Source organism: Mustela erminea, chromosome 11 (assembly GCF_009829155.1).
Source record: "Mustela erminea isolate mMusErm1 chromosome 11, mMusErm1.Pri, whole genome shotgun sequence".
Lineage (NCBI taxonomy): Eukaryota > Metazoa > Chordata > Mammalia > Carnivora > Mustelidae > Mustela > Mustela erminea.
Window position 1 is genome coordinate 41,587,046 of NC_045624.1, and position 18,136 is coordinate 41,605,181.

At 39.9% G+C, this 18,136-nt stretch overlaps 1 protein-coding gene across 1 annotated transcript in view; it reads left to right on the forward strand.

The window, feature by feature from the left end:
- The window catches only part of HERPUD2 (HERPUD family member 2), a 31,172-nt gene extending 23,073 nt beyond the window's left edge, over window positions 1-8,099 (forward strand). Inside the window, exons 6-9 of the mRNA XM_032304562.1 lie at window positions 2,688-2,810; window positions 5,418-5,741; window positions 6,432-6,549; window positions 7,235-8,099. Of these exons, the coding sequence (XP_032160453.1) occupies window positions 2,688-2,810; window positions 5,418-5,741; window positions 6,432-6,549; window positions 7,235-7,396 (727 nt within the window). The 3' untranslated portion in view covers window positions 7,397-8,099. The remainder of the gene's footprint in view (window positions 1-2,687; window positions 2,811-5,417; window positions 5,742-6,431; window positions 6,550-7,234) is intronic.
- The last annotated feature ends 10,037 nt before the right edge of the window (window positions 8,100-18,136 follow it).

Genomic DNA, 18,136 nt, shown 5'->3' on the forward strand with positions numbered 1-18,136 from the left:
ATTTTGAAGTTTCCGGTTCCTTTTATCTTCTCTTGTTTATAATTCTTAACTTTATTTTTTTTTTAATTTTATTTTGTTTTTTTTTTCAGTGTCCAAGATTCATTGTTTATGCACCACACTCAGTGCTCCATGCAATCCGTGCCCTCCTTAATACGCACCACCGGTGTCACCCATCTCTCCACCCCCCTCCCTTCCAAAACCCTCAGTTTGTTTCTCAAGACCTCAGTGTCTCATGGTTCATCTCCCTCTCTGATTTACCCCACTTCACTTTTCCTTTCCTTCTCCTAATGTCCTCCATATTATTCCTTAACTTTAAAAAACGTAGTAATGGGTGTCTTTTGGTATAGCTCTCAAGTACTGGTTTGTGAATGACAGTCTTTCAAGTTCTTGGTTTTTGTCATGATCTCTGTTGTACTCAACCATTCCATGTGTTTCTGTGAATTTCCCTCACCCCTTTTTTTCTGTTGTTTAGTTTTATCAAATAGTACTATCTGGTATAGTCTGTCTGAAAAGGAAAAAAAAAACTGTTAGCCCTTGTGCCATGAAACGATTTCCTCCCACAGGTATATCACAGCAGTTTCCTCACCAAGTTTGCTTATACTTTTTAAACATTCACAAGTACAGAAAATATTACAATGAACCCCCATTTACCTGACAGTTTCAACAACTGTTAACCATTCTTTATTCCCTCTTATTCCTCTTTTTTTTCTTGGGCTGAAGTATTTTCAAGGCAAAACCCAGCTACCTTCTCATTTCATCTGTGAATACTGGGTATCTGTGACAGATATGGCCTGTAAGAAAATCTTAATCAAAATACCAGTAGAATACTCAGAAGTTCTTTAATATCATCAGATACCCTATTTGTATTCAGTTTTTCCTGATGATCTCAAATGTCTTTTTATAGTTGTCTTGATTGAATCAGTATTCAGAGAGGTTGATATTACATTTGGTTGATGTTTCTTTTCGTTGTGTTTTAAAGATTTTATTTATTTATTTGACAGACAGAGATCACAAGTAGGCAGAGAGAGAGAGGAGAAAGCAGTGGGTGGGGAGCCTGATGTGGGGCTCGATCCCAGGACCCTGGGATCATGATCTGAGCTGAAGGCAGAGGCTTTAACCCACTGAGCCACCCAGGTGCCCCTTGGTTGATGTTTCTTTTTTTTTTTTTAAAGATTTTTTATTTCTTCATGTAACAGAGAAAGAGATCACAAGTAGGCAGAGAGGCAGGCAGAGAAAGAGGGGGGAGCAGACTCCCTGCTGTGCAGAGAGCCCGATGCGGGGCTTGATCCCAGGACCCTGAGATCATGACCCGAGCCGAAGGCAGAGGCTTAACCCACTGAGCCACCCAGGCGCCCCTTGGTTGATGTTTCTTAAGGCTCTTCTAATCCTTTACTCCTTTCTCCGCCTCGTTTTTTTTTTTTTTAAGATGGATTTTAAGATGGATTTTAAGATGGATTTTAAGATGGATTTTCATAGTATTTATTTTTTATTTTATAGCTAATAGCTGCTATGTTTTAACAATATTGCTAAAACAAAATACCATTTGAGTAGGGCAGAGATGTGAAATTTTTTCCCATATTTTGTATTTCTTTAAGTTAATTCTCAGACACAGAATTACTTGGGAAGTTGGGTAAAAGTAAACATTTTTAAAGGTATTTAATTTTGTAAAATCATTTTTTAAAGCCTTATTCCAGTTCATTCTGTTAGCAGTGAAGTCAATTATTGCCAATTGTATGTACATTAATAGTCTTTTGAATATCATGTTAAAAATTCATGAATTTAGTAATGATTCTTGTCTCATTCTGGTTAGACCTAGGTTCTATCAGCTAAAGATAAAATTCAACTAATATGAAGAAAAGGAAAGTTAGCAAATAATGCAAATTCTGCGTTTACTCACATGTTTATCCCTGTAGTTGTCTTGATATATGTGAATTTCTACAAATCTCACATTACACACTGGAATTTATTCTGATTTAGGCATAGGGGACAATAAAAATAAAAATAGCTACATTTATTGACTACAGACTAACAATCTTATGAGGGAGATTCTGTTATTAGCCCCATTTTTGAGGTGAGGAAACTGAGTCATAGAGATCTTAAATATGCCTTCCACAACTTTTATTGAGTTAATAGACATTTAACCTACTTTAAGGATACATGTATACATATGTTCTGCCAATCTTGTTTTTTTAACTAAAAAAATATAGATTTTTATAATGCTTTTTATTTTATAGCTAATAGATGCTATGTTTTTAATAATATTACTAACATACAATATCATTTTGGTAGGTTCCCCATTCCTCAAAATATTTTGTTGTGAAGTTTATTTTAGGGCTTTTGGTTCTTAAGGAGAGTGTACTTAAAATGTAATTAAAAGCATTTTGGCCTTTTCTGCTGAAATGAAAAGATAGCAAAATGATCAGGCTTGCCACACATTTTGTGGGTGATTTGCTTTATTTTCTTATTAAGATTAGGCTGAAATGTTAGTTATTCTATATATTTGGGGGCCTGGGTCATCTTCTGTGAGCCATAATCTTATTTGAAAAATGTTGAAAATAAGTATTTCTCTTTTCACTATGACTTAGTGTATTTTGTCACAGGTGGCTTATACTTAAGAAATGAAAATTCCGAGAAATGCTTTCAACTTCTAGAACATGGAAAGACATTTCTTTATCTTTGTATTGCAGAAATGTGGACAACCAACTTCCTGGGCAAGCCATTCCAGCTGGGTTCCCAGTGTATCCTGCTTTCAGCCCCTTGCAGATGCTGTGGTGGCAACAGCTGTATGCTCATCAGTATTACATGCAGTAGTAAGTTAGTTTGAGTTTGGGTTTTTTGCTTAGTGTGCTATTTGCTTTATTTTCTTTCTCAGCCTAGGTAAGTTGATTTGGGCTTTCATTTACTGATGTATTTTATTGGTTCTTAAAAATTACTGTGAATGAATTTGCCAACATTTCAAAAGATACTTCCTTTTAAATTATTTGGCTTAAGAGAAAAGGGTTCACATCCAGTTCACATCAGCTAAACCCGTTCTTTGTTTCTACCTCTTTCCCCTAATTACATTTAGCAGCCTTGAGATGCTTTCTTTAATATAACATTTTATCTACTTAAGAGGAGAAAACAGAGGGAAGTTTCACTGGAAGGCAGCAAATCTCCATGAAGAGAGAGGACGCTCAATGAAAAGGAATCCTGTGTCAGGGAGATTCGTGTTGACATAAGGCTAATAATATGCTTTCTGGACTATCAGCATTTTCACAAGTCTTGCTTCTGGTCAGCACGTGTCTTAGCACTGAGCACAGCTTCTCAGCCTTCACTCTTCTGGACTCCATGCGTTCATTTAACATTTCTAGCTTCTCTTTACTGTTCTCTTGTTTCTATGATTTTGCTATCCTCTTGATTGTTTCTGTTTTTCTGATCACTCATCTTGTGTCCTTGATGGCCTATTTTTTTCCTTCTTCTAAATGGTAACATTGCTTGTTTAGTTAGAAAAATATCAGTGTACTTGCCATGTACCTCAGGACAGTCTGGTAAGGAAGACAGTAAGGTAAGGAAGTTCAGTCCTGTGCCAGTCCTCTTGGACTACTTACTTCTGTGGCTTCGTCACTAGCTTTCTGTGGATGACCCCTATTCTTTATCTCCTGTGCTTCATCCCAGTTGCTGGGAGATTTCTGTAGGGAAATTTGCTTTTCCTGTAAATTCAGGCTGTCTCAAATTTGACACCACCATCCTCTTAAATGTGTTCTCCTTCCGGACTTCTTCTTCAGTGACACAGTCTCTTCTTACTCATTCTCCAGGCTTTTAACTTTAATCAGCTTTGACTCTGCCTTCAGTGATCCCTAAACCCAACAGTTTACCAAGATGAGTTAATATGTTGTTTCTAACTTTTGTTCTTCCCCTAGACCTTACTTTCAATATTTTGCCCAAATCTTTTCTCAGTTTGGATTTACTTTACTGCAACTGTTCTTTCTCCTTTCAGACTCTTCATTATATTTCATCCTGCTGCTGCCCGGTTAATGTGCTTAATACAACATTGAGCCAGTCATTCTCCATCCTCCCAAATACGGTTCCCTTGCCCACAGTGTGAAGTCTGCATCCTTAACCTTACTGCAGACCTTACCCCATAAAGCTGATGTGCTCCAGGAACCTTGTATCCTCCTGTTCTCTTGCATGACCCCTTGGCTGCAGATTGGCTATTTGTACCTTACCTATTGCTGTGGTAAAAGCTACCATTGGACTGACTGCTTTGTGCTTATATTCTGTCAGATGCTGGATGCTTTACACCCCTTGTCTTATTTATAACCTCTTGAGAACTGTGTAAGATAAGGTAGGGCTTATTGTAGCTTGCTACTGAATCATACAATATTTGTATATTATTTTTATTATTTATTATTATTATTTTTCTGAGCCTCAAGTTCTCTTCTTTAGTGAAATAAGTCACCTATGAATCAGAATATCTGTGAGGTAGAAAGTGTTTTGGAAACTAAAAAGCTCTCCCTACAGATACAAGGTATTAGCTTACTGAATTAAATAGGCCAGGAAACTACTGTTTTATTTTGCTATCTTGATTTTTTAACATTTAATTGTAGAAAAATTTCAGCATGTGAAAAGATAGAATAGTGAAATGAATCCCTGTATACTTATCACCCAGCCTCAACATTTATCAAATCATGGCATTCTTGTTCTAGAACTTGTCCCTCCTGTGCTGGATAATTTAAAGGAAATCCCAGATATATTACCATTTTACTGAGAGCCTCATATGGGAAAATTTATTCTTTCAAGCAGTCAAATTATAAGCAAACTTCAGGGTCACAAGTATTCATTGGTGTACGAATACCTATTCCAGGGTTCCCAGGTGAAGTTCCCAAAAGTCAGGATTTGGGTTGAGGGGTTGTTATCTGAGATCTGGTTAATATCTTAAAGCATAAATACAAATAATTTATCACTAACAATCGCCACACAGGGTAATGATCACTGTACATATTTAGACATATTTTTCAAAACATGGCTCTAAAGGAGAGGGTGCCGTGATAGTCATCCGATGTAGAAAAACAAAACGGGCCATTAGTGAAAAGATTTGGAAAAAGATTCGGTCATTACCATATAAAGTAATTTAATGAAAAACAGGAAAGATAATGATTACCATGGCCTTCTTTCTCTTCCACCTCTCCCCTGCCATCTTAGACTGTAAGGCTAAGAGAGCATCCTTTCCTGAGCTACTCACTCCTACCATCAGTCTTGGCTCCACTTTTCCACTGGGATTCATGCTTACCTAAGAAATGTGGTACTGGAGTTGTGGTATTCCATATTAGGTTTATGAAAAAATACACATGATTCCCCAAGAACATTTTGCAAAATAAAAGAGAGTATGATATAGTGTTTTTTTTTTTTTTTAATATTTATTTTGGTGAATATTTCAGCCAAGCTGCAGTTTCAGCTCAGGCCACATCAAATGCCAACTCAACCCAGCCTGCTGCTTCACAGCCTCTAAATCTGGCACATGTTCCTGGCGAAGAACCCCCACCAGCTCCAAACCTAGTGGCCCAAGAAAATCGACCCATGAATGAGAATGTTCAAATGAATGCACAGGGAGGTCCAGTGCTAAATGAAGAAGACTTCAACCGAGACTGGCTAGACTGGATGTACACCTTCTCACGAGCCGCAATTCTCCTTAGCATTGTATACTTCTATTCTTCTTTTAGTCGGTTTATCATGGTAATGGGAGCCATGCTACTGGTTTACTTGTGAGTGATGCTTATTAACTTCTTGTGCTTTCTTTTAATTACTTTCTAAAACTGTTGACAGAATTTGGCATGCAGTATTGTCATGACTCTTGAGTGAAGGAATAGGAGTTTTGGACTCCAGAGTAAGAATAAGAACGTTTATCAGAACTGTCTCCAAGCAGATTTTTCTTTTACGGTCTTTCATAAAAATTAATTCATTTAGACATGCTCTGTCAATTATTTAGAACTTGAAGTGTCTGATGCACTATTGCATAAGGATAGTCTTTTTTACTTAAAGTTATCAGTAAGAAGACCTATAGGAATAGGTCAGACTTTTTTTCCTAAGTAGACTTTTTCTTGCCCCCCTTTATTCCAAGAGGCAAAGAAATAATGTAGTTGAATTTCATTTTGAAAAATATTGGGAAAGATGATACGACTCTCAGTATGTTAGGACATTAAGACAGCTAAGTTCATTGTTAAGATATCTGACATAGAACCAGCAAAGTCCATGATAGATTTTTAGACTTAAGTTGATTCCTGTTTTGCTTGCATTGCTTTGAGAGGGGCAGTTCTTGGTCCAAAGTAGGAAATTTGGTCTTTTTATCTATTATAGTGGAAATAATTTTTCTTTTGTAGGACACTAATGTTTTACAGCATTACAAATAAAAACAGTTGCGACTTCTTTCCTTTTCTCTTTATTTTACTGAACAGACACCAAGCTGGATGGTTTCCTTTTAGGCAAGAAGGAGGTCAGCAACAGGCTCCCAACAATAATGCCGAAGTTAACAATGATGGGCAAAACGCAAACAACCTAGAACTTGAAGAAATGGTATGCTAATGAGGCTTTCGTATACTTCAAATATAGATGTTCCTCAGCAGTGTAAGAAACCAACATGATAAAAGAATCTTGGGGCATTCCATAAGTTTTGTGGAATAGCATGGGAAGAAACATATAAAATTGTATGATTTTTTTCTGGGAGAACTTAGAATATAATACTGAATCAGTCATATATTCAAATTAAGTAGGGGGTGCCTGGGTGGCTCAGGTGGTTAAGCATCCAACTCTTGATTTTGGCCCACATCCTGATCCACGGGTTGTGAGATAGATCCCTGTTTTGGGCTGTGCATTCAGCAGGGAGGCTGCTTAAGATTCTCTCTCCCTCTCCCTCTGCTCCTCCCCCATGCTTGCTTGCTCTCTCTCTCAAACAAACAAAACCCAAAAAAGAGTTAAGCAGGAAGAATTAGCATTATTCTTACTGAAAATAGCCTAGAAAGAAAATTATGCACACCATGAGAATTTGATTAAATTGGCAGTTATCCCTTTGAACTTGAACACTGAGGAATTTATCAATTTTGGATTTAACAAAGATTTCTAATAACCAGATATGTCCCACTTCCTTATTACATGCTCATATTCCTTTTCTGTAGGGAAGGATTTAATTCTTTCTTTTTCTGTCATGAGTTAATACTAACTTCAAATCCCTTAGGAGAATGTTTCTTGTTTTGTTTGAAAGGAGCGTCTTATGGATGATGGGCTTGAAGATGAGAGTGGAGAAGATGCAGGTGAAGATGCCAGTGCAGTTCAAAGGCCTGGATTAATGGCATCAGCTTGGTCTTTTATCACCACCTTCTTTACTTCACTGATACCAGAGGGGCCTCCCCAGGTTGCCAATTAGACCTGAAAAACTGTGCCAGCTACAAAGGAGGGTCTGACTTTAGGGAAGGGTTTTAAATAACAGTGCAATTTCAAAAAAATTTATTACTTTCTTTTCATCATCATGTACAGAGGTGTTTTTTTCTTTAAGCTTCTCATGCATATGAATATTTTAAGCACAAATGGACTACTAAATGTGTGATTTCTTTTTTAAGATCCTAACAAAACATAGTATAACAATGTTGGTCTTCCAGGTTTTGTTAATTTCAATTATGTATATTATATCAAGGCAGATCTATTTGTGTGTCTTATTTCTTTAAAGAGCTGCTTCACATGTAAATGTCTATAGCCAATAGCCCAGCCCTTCAGTGTATAATTTGAATAAATATATCTATTTTCTGTGAATTATCCTGAAAGTTTTAAACAGAATGACCTCATAGTTTTTAATAAAGAATATTATTTACCTAAAATGTGCTAGCAGCATCTTGCCCAGCCATAAAGCAATAAACTTCTCAATAATCTTAATTTTGACATTTGGATAAATAATGGAAACTTTCTATTTTAAGGGCATGTATCCCATCAATTGGAATTAGTACCTTAAAAAAAAGGCAGCTCTTCAATGGAATTAATAGTGATATAAATGTTTGATACAGGCAGTACTTTTATAAAATATGCTGGAAATTGCTCCCTGTAATTTTTTAAAATAAAAGGTCAATTATGGTAAACTGTCTTATGGGATATTTGTTTGGACCCTTCACTAATATACCCATTACATGTAAATTTCAGTAGTTGTTGGGAAAAGTTGCTGAAGTCTTCCAGGTCATTTTCACCTCTTTGTGTTCCAGATGGATATCTCTTAGTTCTTAGTTGGAAACCCTGATAGTCTATTTAAAAAGCCCTGTGAAAGCCAATTCAGTATTTCATACAAAAGGAATAAGTTTCTCATAGGGTAGCTAAAAATTAAAATTGGACATGAGAGACTATGGACTCTGAAAAACAACCTGAGGGTTTTGAAGGGGCGGGGGGTGGGAGGTTGGGGGAGCCAGGTGGTGGGTATTATGGAGGGCACGGGTTGCATGGAGCACTGGGTGTGGTGCAAAAACAATGAAATCTGTTACGCTGAAAAGAAAAATATTAAAATTGGACAAATGAGGGTGGGAGAACTTAGTGTGCAAGAACTTCATCTCACATGAAATGTATTATAAAGTTATATGTGGTACTGGTCTGGTAATATATGATTAGATAAGAGAACAAAATAGAAAATTAAGAAAACAAATTATTTTCTAAGTTGTTTACTTATAATGATGAAAGTGACATTTCAAGGGATAACTGGTTAACCCTTTGAAAAGTGAAATTATATTTCTGTTTATAGATATCAGTCAAAATATCATGATTCAGTATGAGCAATTGAACATACACATACTAACAAAAAACATAGGTGAATACTTCCATAATATTGGGGTGACAAAATGCCTTTATGGCAGAATTCCTGAAAGAAAAGGTTGCTATGTATATAATATTTTGACATACATAATTAAAAGGCAAACAATTAGGGGGAAAAAAGATTAAAAAGATAGTAATAAGTAAGTCTTAAATTTTGTTAAAAGAAGACAGTGTTCCAGTAAGGAAATGGGCAAGGATACTCTCTAGTCAGTTTGGACTGGGTGGCTTACACAACAAACATTTGTTTCTCACAGTTCTTGAGGCTAAGAAGTCCAAGATCAAGGTGCTGGCAGATTCTGTGTCTGGTGAAGGCCCTCTTCTTGGCTTGTAGATGACCATCTTGCTGTATTCTCATATGGCAGAGAACAGAGCAGAAGCGCGCGCTCTCCCATCTCTTCTTACAGGGCACTGACCCTATTCCTGAGAGCTCTGCTCTCATGCCCTAATTACCTCCCAAAGACCCTACCTCCTAATACTATCACATTGGGGGTTGGGATTTCAACACGAATATGAGGGGGGAGAAGACACAAACATTATGTCTGTAACAGATACAAATATGGGCAATAAATATGAAAACAGATGTAATGAGTCTCAAGGTTAAAACTATCAAATTAAGATAATAATACTCAGTGTAGGTGAAGCTATAGGGGAATATAAAATAGTATATAGCCTTTCCAGCAAGTACCAAATTTTCAATGTGTACACAGAATCATTCAGTGTCATCCTATCGTTACTGGAATAAAGATCAGATTCCTGAACATGTTTACAAAGTTCTGAAAGGTTGGATCCTTGGACCCTCTCAGTCTCTGCTCATCATTAATGCCTTTGTTTGAGCTAGGCTGGTCTTCCAATCCCAGTACTCTCTCCTTCCATCCTTCCAGCCCCAAGACTTTTAAATTGTTCTTTTTGCTTGGAACACAGTCTCTTCCTTTTTTTTTTTTTTTTCCTTATTAACATTTACTAATCATTCATGAAATCTGAGCTAATGGCCAGTTCTGTAAAGAAGCTTTTCCTTGGCAGCACTGTTCCCTGGCAGCACTGTTCTTCACATATTACACCATTGCAGTTTACATTTATTTCCTTTTGTCTCTCTCACAAGAAATGAGGACTATGAGGTAGGGGACATATGCTCATTATTACATCCCCAGTCCTTGAAGAGTGCCCAGTAATTAGTTTGATCCTGAATGAGTGAGTGAAAATGTACATACCCTTTGTTTTTTTGTTTTTTGGTTTATTTTTTGTGCATACCCTCTGAATCAGCAAAAGTTTGAAAGGGTATGGTGTATGTGTGAGATTTAGCTTTAAGATATTCATTCTATTGTTTAACAGGAAAGAACTAGAAGTGATAGATGTTCAACTGGGTGAGCTATGGTACATTAGTATACTCTTTGGATCAGGATTAGGAATGGCTTGTTTCAGGGCTGATGGGAGCGAGTGCATCCAGAGGGAGGGTCTGGATTTTAACCTGGAAGCTAAATAAATAAACTGTTAAAGCTGTAAGAAATGCTTCATGGGTCATATCCTAAACCAGAATGGGTGGGTAGGGTAAGAATGCAGAGATAATGAGACAGATTAGTCTTTCTTCCCTTGGGAGCTAGAGATGGGAGAATTGGAGCCATAGAATTCATAGAGGAGAACAGCATTGTAGGGGACACCCAAGTGGAGGAAATGAACAGGTCACTGTATCCTAGTCGTAGATTGGGGCTAAGGAGAAAAATGTTAGTCATAGATGCCCCCTTTAAAGGGGGGTGGCTAAGGATTTTAAGAACAATGGAATGTGTTGCTGGATTTTAATGATTTTCTCCACATTATTAATTCCCTTTTGTTAGGTTCACTTTTGGTGAGTCTTTGTCAAAACCTGCAGCCCAGTGTGGGCTGTGTTTTAGAGGATTAAGGGAGGAGCTGTGTCCATACTGGGGCCAGACGGTGCCTAGGGGGCTGTGGTAGCTTGGAGATGGTTTCCAGATGGCAAATGAGCAGCACAGCAGCTTTGACACTGGTCTCTAGGCCAAGTGCTGACTAGCAACAGCCAGAATGGATTTGTGGATAAACACTTCTTAGGACTTCTGTTCCTTATACATCACAATAAAGACTAGACTTTGTATAGCCAAGCAATATGGGTGAGAGGGTAAAAGAAAAGGGTGATCCTCAGGGCTGGAGAGTTGGAGACAATTCTTGCCATAGTTTGGTGGCATTGTTTAATGCCACCATCCATCGTTTCTCTAACTGGTTTTCTGGCTCCATCATCACTATTGAAATCTGGCTTTTCAAATGAGGAGAGAAAAGACCATGTTTGGATCCTCATTTGTACAGTCCCAGGAGCTGTTTTTGCTTCACTGTGGAGAGACCAATGTGTGCTGATTTATAGATCAGTTTTCTGTAAGTCTGGTATAAATCAGACCATCAGGCCTGTCATATCTGAAATTTCGTTGCTGGGTCTGCAAAACTGCAGGCTCTGGAATGTAGTGTTCTTAATGACAGAGTTTTTTCTGGGAGTCCCAGTGAACTGAACTTACCTCTCCATGTGGCATCATGTGCTGTAACTGTAACCTGGGAAAGTGAAATAAATTGGCCGCCTGGTGAGTACAAAACATGCTTCTGGTATTTTCTATCTTACATAAATATAGTTTGGATGTTTCAATACTTCAAGAATTAAAAGTACTTTAAACTTTCTTGAAATTTTTTACACAGTAGGAACAATGGACATGAGATCTAGACTATTAGATTTTTAAGTGTACAATACAGTAGCATTTAAAAACATTTAAGACACTTAAATGATGCTTCTTGAATGTTGTGAAGCAGTGTAAGCCTCTTATTAAAATACTATGGAAGCTTTGAAATAAAGGCTTTTCCTACAAAGAGAACCCAGAATAATTAGTTCTTGTTCCTTAGCACCTGGAGCTTCTCTGTGTCCAGGAGTCATAGTAAGCAGAAAGCTTTTCCCAGCACAATGAGGGTTCAGCCCTAATACGGGGAGGACAGCAAAAGATCTGTCTCGCTTTTTCAGAGCAAACCTTGATGGTTACTTTCTCTCATTACACTTGGATACACCCTCGAGGCTATAGTCTAGGAGGACTAATTTCATGCATCCTACTTCCTTGATCCCGCTACTAAATTTTCTCTTACTCCGATTGTTTTATTTTCCAATATGAATGCCTGTGTAAACTATTTCATGCAGTGCAGTAAGCCACTCTATCCAAGGGTTCGAAAGCCATAGGAAAGTTGGAAAAATTAAGGTCTGTGTTGGGTCTTTACCAGTTACCACCCCTCACAGAGGGTGCATAGGAGAGAGGCTGGTGTTTTGTGGTAATTTATGTAAATTATTATAGTACTTTGAAAACAGTTATCACTAATATTTGAATAACATTTGAATATTTGCTACATCCCTGGCTCTGTGCTCTACCTGCATCTTAAAAAAAAAAAATTCCTTAAATCAGTCAAGGTAGGGGCACCTGGGTGGCTCAGTGGGTTAAAGCCTCTGCCTTTGGCTCAGGTCATGATCCCAGGGTCCTGGGATTGAGCCCAGCATCAGGCGCTCTCCTCAGCAGGGAGTGCTTCCCCCTCTCTCTGCCTGCCTCTCAGCCTGCTTGTGATCTCTCTCTGTCAAATAAATAAAAAAAATAAAATCTTAAAGACAAAAAACAAAAAAACTCAAGGTAGGGCTATTGTTACTTCTGTTTTTCCAGATGAGGACACTAAGACACAACGAAGTTAAATAGCTCACCTAAGGTCCCATAGCTAGTAAGTGACACAGTCAAGATTTGAACTTGTTTTTTTACTTCAGAACTTGAACTCTTTAAAATTATTCATGTAAGGCATGTGAAAAGTTCAGCTTCCAGCAATCGGTGATTAGCTTGTTATGTTTTGCACCAACCCTTCTGCTGAGAAAACTAGAAAAGTCAGAACATGTGTGTCCAATAAGACACCAGAGAGCTACCAAGAAAGCAAAGGCCAGTATTCCAGATAGGTGTGACCTACATTTAGTGCCACTTTTTCCAACCTGAAAGCCTTGTTCAGTCAAGTGTGGTGACTGGGAAGCAGCACAAACATTTTTGGGAGACTCATCGGTAACAAAAACTAGAGTCCAGGATGCACTAAGTGGAAGTGATTTTGAGCACCCCAGGCTTTCTATTGGCTCCCCAAAAGGGCTACCTACCCCTCCAGTACACAAACTGGAAATGGGCCTGTTCTCACAAGAACCAAAGCCCAGTCTCAAACCACCTCCACCCCCTCACAGAATGAGGCAACTTGCAGCAAACCTAGTAACAGCCAGAAGCAAAAATAAATCCCAGCGGAAGAGAACATGTAGTTTCTCAGTTTTCTCTACAGGCTTTTGAACTCTGTTCATTAATAAAAGGTAACTAAGAACACAGAAACATAGGATTTGACTAAAATGAGAAACTGAATAGAAACAGAGCCTCAGAAAATTCAGGCATCTAGCATTATCTGACAGACCTTAACGAGAGCTGGGATTAAAAGCTTCAAGAAGGAAACGTTCCAGCCCAAGATGGCGGCGTCGGAAGAGCCCGAACTCGCCGAGCGCTCCACCCGAGGCGCCAGATTGCCCGGATTTACCGAGCAGTTCCTCCTGAGGAAGAACTGACGGCCCGCTGAACACTCTGGCACAACAAAAGACAGAAGGCAAGAGAGAACAGCAAGAGAGACGGAGACAAGGTAAGGCGAGAACCCCAAGCCGCCAGCGCCGCGAACGGCCACCGGGAGGGCGTGTGTGGACGGGCCGGGAGCAGACCCCTCTGTCCTCGGACACGGGGGAAAAGCCGGAGTTTAAGAGAGTGACTGGCATAGAAAAGTCAGTTCTAGGACTCGGCCATTAGGCCGAGCTGCTGGACGGCTCTGGGGTGGGAGCGGCTGTCCGCGGGTTCCCCCTCCACCCTGAGGGCACAGGCGGAGCCCTAAGCCGCCGGCCGCCTCGCGAGCCCCGGGGCCCCAGCCTGCTCCAGCCCCAGCCGTCCTCTAGGGTGGCCTCGGGGCGCTGCACCTGGGGATACCCCTCATTAGTGCTCACTACAGCCGCAGCCTTGGCTGACGTCGGAACGCTCCAGCCCCACACCATCTCGGCTTCAGACGGCTTCCTAGAGCAACCCCTGCCCAGAGCTCTCAAGAACATTCCGGCTGACCTCTCCTTCAGATCTAGCTGCCCTGCCCGGAAGCCCCCAGCGCCCTTGCCAGGACCCCCGCTTGGGGGGCATCCCCTCTCACCTGCACTGGCCTTGGCTCCAGTTGTCAGGCCCTGAGCTGAGCACCCTGGGACACCGTGGCTTGCATCCAGTTCAGCCTCAGCTGTCCCACCAGGCCGCCTTCAATGTGGAGAGCCCCATAACAACCCCCTTGCAACCACTTCAGTTTCACCTGTCTTGCTAGGGTGCATTTTGCAGAGCCCAGGGACCGCTGCCCACCCTAGCTTTAGCTGTCCCGCCAGGGCTTCCCCTGAGCAGAGCACCCAGGACCCTCTGGCCTGGACCCTGCCTTGGCTCCAATCACCCCTCCAGTGCACCCTTTGTGTGACGAGTCCTAGAATACCCCAGTTTACACTCATTTCAGCTAGAGCTCTCTTGCCAAAGTGCCCTCTGTGCAGAGAGCTCTGTATTCCCCTGGCTGGTATCCACTTTAGATTCAGCTGTCCTGCCAGGACACCCTCTGTGCAGAAGTCCAGGGACTTCCCAGACTACGCACTGCTTCAGCTCTAGCTGCCCCACAGGGTACCCTGCAGAGAGTGCCCCATAGCCCCTGGCTTGCACCCACTTCAGCTTTAGCTGTTTTCCCTGTACCCTCTGTGTACAAAGGCCCAGGACTTCTTGACCTATACCTTGGCTCAGCCAGCCTGCCAGGGCATCCTCTACATGGAAAACCCCAGGACACCCCAGATGACACCCACTTGAGCTTCAGCTATTGTGCTAAGGTGCTTTCTGTGTGTAGAGCCTCAGAATACCCTGGCTTGTACTCCCTTTAGCCTTAGCTGCCCTATCAGGGCACCTGCTGCATGGAGAGCCGTGGGACCCCAGCCCATGTCACCCATAGCTCCAGCCAGTCAGCACATTTACCCAGCACACACAGTCTACTTAGGAGGTGACCACACACAAGACCATTCCTTCAGGCTTAGGAGGAGTAGCTCTTCTGTGTAATCCATAGAAATAAGCACAGAAAGCCAACCAAAATGGGGAGACATAAGAATATGCTGCAAAAGAACGAATAAGACACAACCTCAGAAAAAGAACTAAATGAAAAAGATATAAACAATATGCCTGCTAAAGAATTTAAAGTAATGATTATAAAGATACTCACTGGGCTGCAGAGAGGAGTGGAAGGACTCAGTGAGACTTTCAGTAAAGAGAAAGAAAATATAAAAAGGAATCAGAATTGAAGACTACAAAATACGCCAGAAATAAAAAATATGCCAGAGGGAATCGACGGTAGATTAGCAGGTATAGAAGAATGGATTAGCAATTTGGAAGACAGGTTAATGAAAAGCACCCAAGTTAAATAACAAACAAAGAATAAAAAACATGAGGATGGGTTAAGGGATCTCTTAGACAATATCAAGTGAACAAACATTCACATTATAGCAGTCCCAGAAAGATAAGAAAGAAAAGGGCAGAAAACTTGTTTGAAGGAATAATAGCTGAAAATTTCCCTAACTTATGTAAGGAAATCATCCGTAAAACGGAGGACAATCCACTGAATGGGAGAAGATATTTGCAAATGATATATCTGATAAGGCATTAATATCCTAAATATATAAAGAACTCATACAATGCAACACTAAAAAAAACCACCACAACAATCCAATTAAAAAATGGGCGGGGGGCTTGAATGGACGTATTTTCAAAGAAGACATCCAGATGGCCAACAGACACATGAAAAAATGTTCAACATCAGTCTTCAGGGAAATGCAAATCAAAATCCCATGGAGCTATCACCTTATACCTGCCAGAGTGGCTAAAATAAAAAACAGAAGACAGTGTTGGTGAGGATGTGGGGAGAAAGGAACCCTGGTACACTGCTGGTGAGAATGCACACTGGTGCAGCCAGTGGGAGACTGCATGGAGCCTCCTCAAAAAGTTAAAAACAAAAATTACGCAAATACTATTGAGTATTTATCCAAAGAGAATAGAAACACTAATTTGAAAAGATGTGTTTATCTTTTTACCCCTATGTTTATTGCAACATTATTTATAATAGCGAAGATACAGAAGCAACCTGAGTGTCAATTGATAGATAAAAGGATGAAGACACACACATGACTATTACGCAGCCATAAAAAGGATGGGATCTTGCCATTTGTGACAACATGGATGCTCGTAGAGGCTATTATGCTAAGTGAAATAAGTCAGATTGAGAAAGATATATGATTTCATTTTTACATGGAATATAAAAAACATGAATAAGCAATCAAAAAGCAGAATTGGAACTTTTAATACAGAGAATAGACTGATGGCTACCAAAGTGGAAGTGGGTAAAGGCATGGGCAAAATGAGTGAAGGGTAGTGGGAGATACAGTTTTCCAGCTACAGAATGAATAAATCACAAGGATAAAAGGTACAGCATAGGGAATATAGTCAATGGTATTGTAATAATGTCATATGGGGGGACGCCTGGGTGGCTTAGTTGGTTAAGCAGCTGCCTTCGGCTCAGGTCATGATCCCAGCATCCTGGGATCGAGTCCCACATCGGGCTCCTTGCTCCGCAGGGAGCCTGCTTCTCCCTCTGACTCTGCCTTCCACTCTGTCTGCCTGTGCTCGCTCTCGCTCTCTCTCTCTGACAAATAAATAAATAAAATCTTTAAAAAAAAATGTCATATGGGGACAGATGGTAGCTACACTGTGGTAAGCAGAGCATACAAAGGAAATCACGCCAATTACTTCCTAGTAAAAGTGTTGAAAAAAGGACAAATTTTAAAAGTAGCTGGAGAAAAACTTTCAAAGAAGCAACAATAAGTAAGCCTAATAGGTGGTATTTTTGAAGAGCTGAAAGAAAACAACAGCCAACGTGGGAGACTATTTGCAACAAGAGTATCCTTTAAAAGACATTTTCAGGCAAAGGAAGGTAGACTTTGTCACCATCTGGAAGTACCAAAAGTACAAAAGAAAACACTAATGGGTGTTTCAGCATAAGGAGAATGGCCACAGATCACTCGGAGGAGCAGAAAGGAATCAAAAAGCAGTGGAAAGGTAAATGTGTGTATAAATCTAAAAAGATAATGCCATAAAATGGGAATTTCATGCTCTATGGGGTCTTACATATATAATGAACTACAAAAGTAGCCCATACGTCTGATGGGAGGTAAATGGAATTGAATATCCTGAGGTCCTTAAATTGTCTTGGAAATGGAAATGTTGAAGACACTAATTTATATTAGGAAATAATAAAGCAAGGTACGTATTTTGATTTCTATGGTATTTACTAAAAGAATAACTAAAATGTAAACCAAACAGATAATGGAAGGAGAAAATGACATTTTAAAAATTGGAAAAAAGGCAAGAAAAGAGAAAAGAGGCACATAGCACGGATGGGGACAAGTGGAGCAAACAGTAAAGTAGGTTTAAATGTGAATGCATCAATATTTACATCATGCATAAATGGACTAAACGTTAAAATTTAAAGTCAATATTGCCAACCTGGATAAAGAACAAAACCTAATTCTACGAGACTTAAAAACAACAAGTGTGAAGTATAAGGATATGGGAAGGTTGAAAGTAGAAGAGTGTTTGAAAATGCCTTCCCAATGCAATTATGAATCAACAGGAAGCTGATGTATTTAGTATCCAAAGCAAACTTTAAGGTAAGAAGCATTACTGGAGTAAGAGGGGTATTTCACTTTACAGGGAAGGTGCAACTCTCTGGGGGTTTGAGCTGTTTATGAAGCGCAGATAGGCTGCCCAGGCCCCGCTGCATCTTCTTCTGCCCCAGGAAGCTAACAGTCAAGAAGCACCAGACTCAATATTTGAAGATAGAGTCCTGGGTGTTTGTGTGTGTGTGTGTGTGTGTGTGTGTGTGTGTGTGTGTGTTTTAGGGGAAAACAAGGGGTAGAGTAGCAGCATTCAAAAGGACAAGGTGTAACATTTTCTTTTTATAAATCAAATAAATGCTAGCACTCCCAGCCCTGCATTTTTGGGTCAGCAACATTAAGAAATATTAATGAGATCACACTCATCAAATGTTGACTCTTCTAGGTGCCTTGCAGGTATTCCTTTATTTAAATTTCACAACAACCCTAGGAGGTAGGTATGTTTATTACTGTTTCTGTTTTACAGATGGAAAAGCCAGCAACTGGCAGGGCTGGTATTCAAAACAAGGCAGT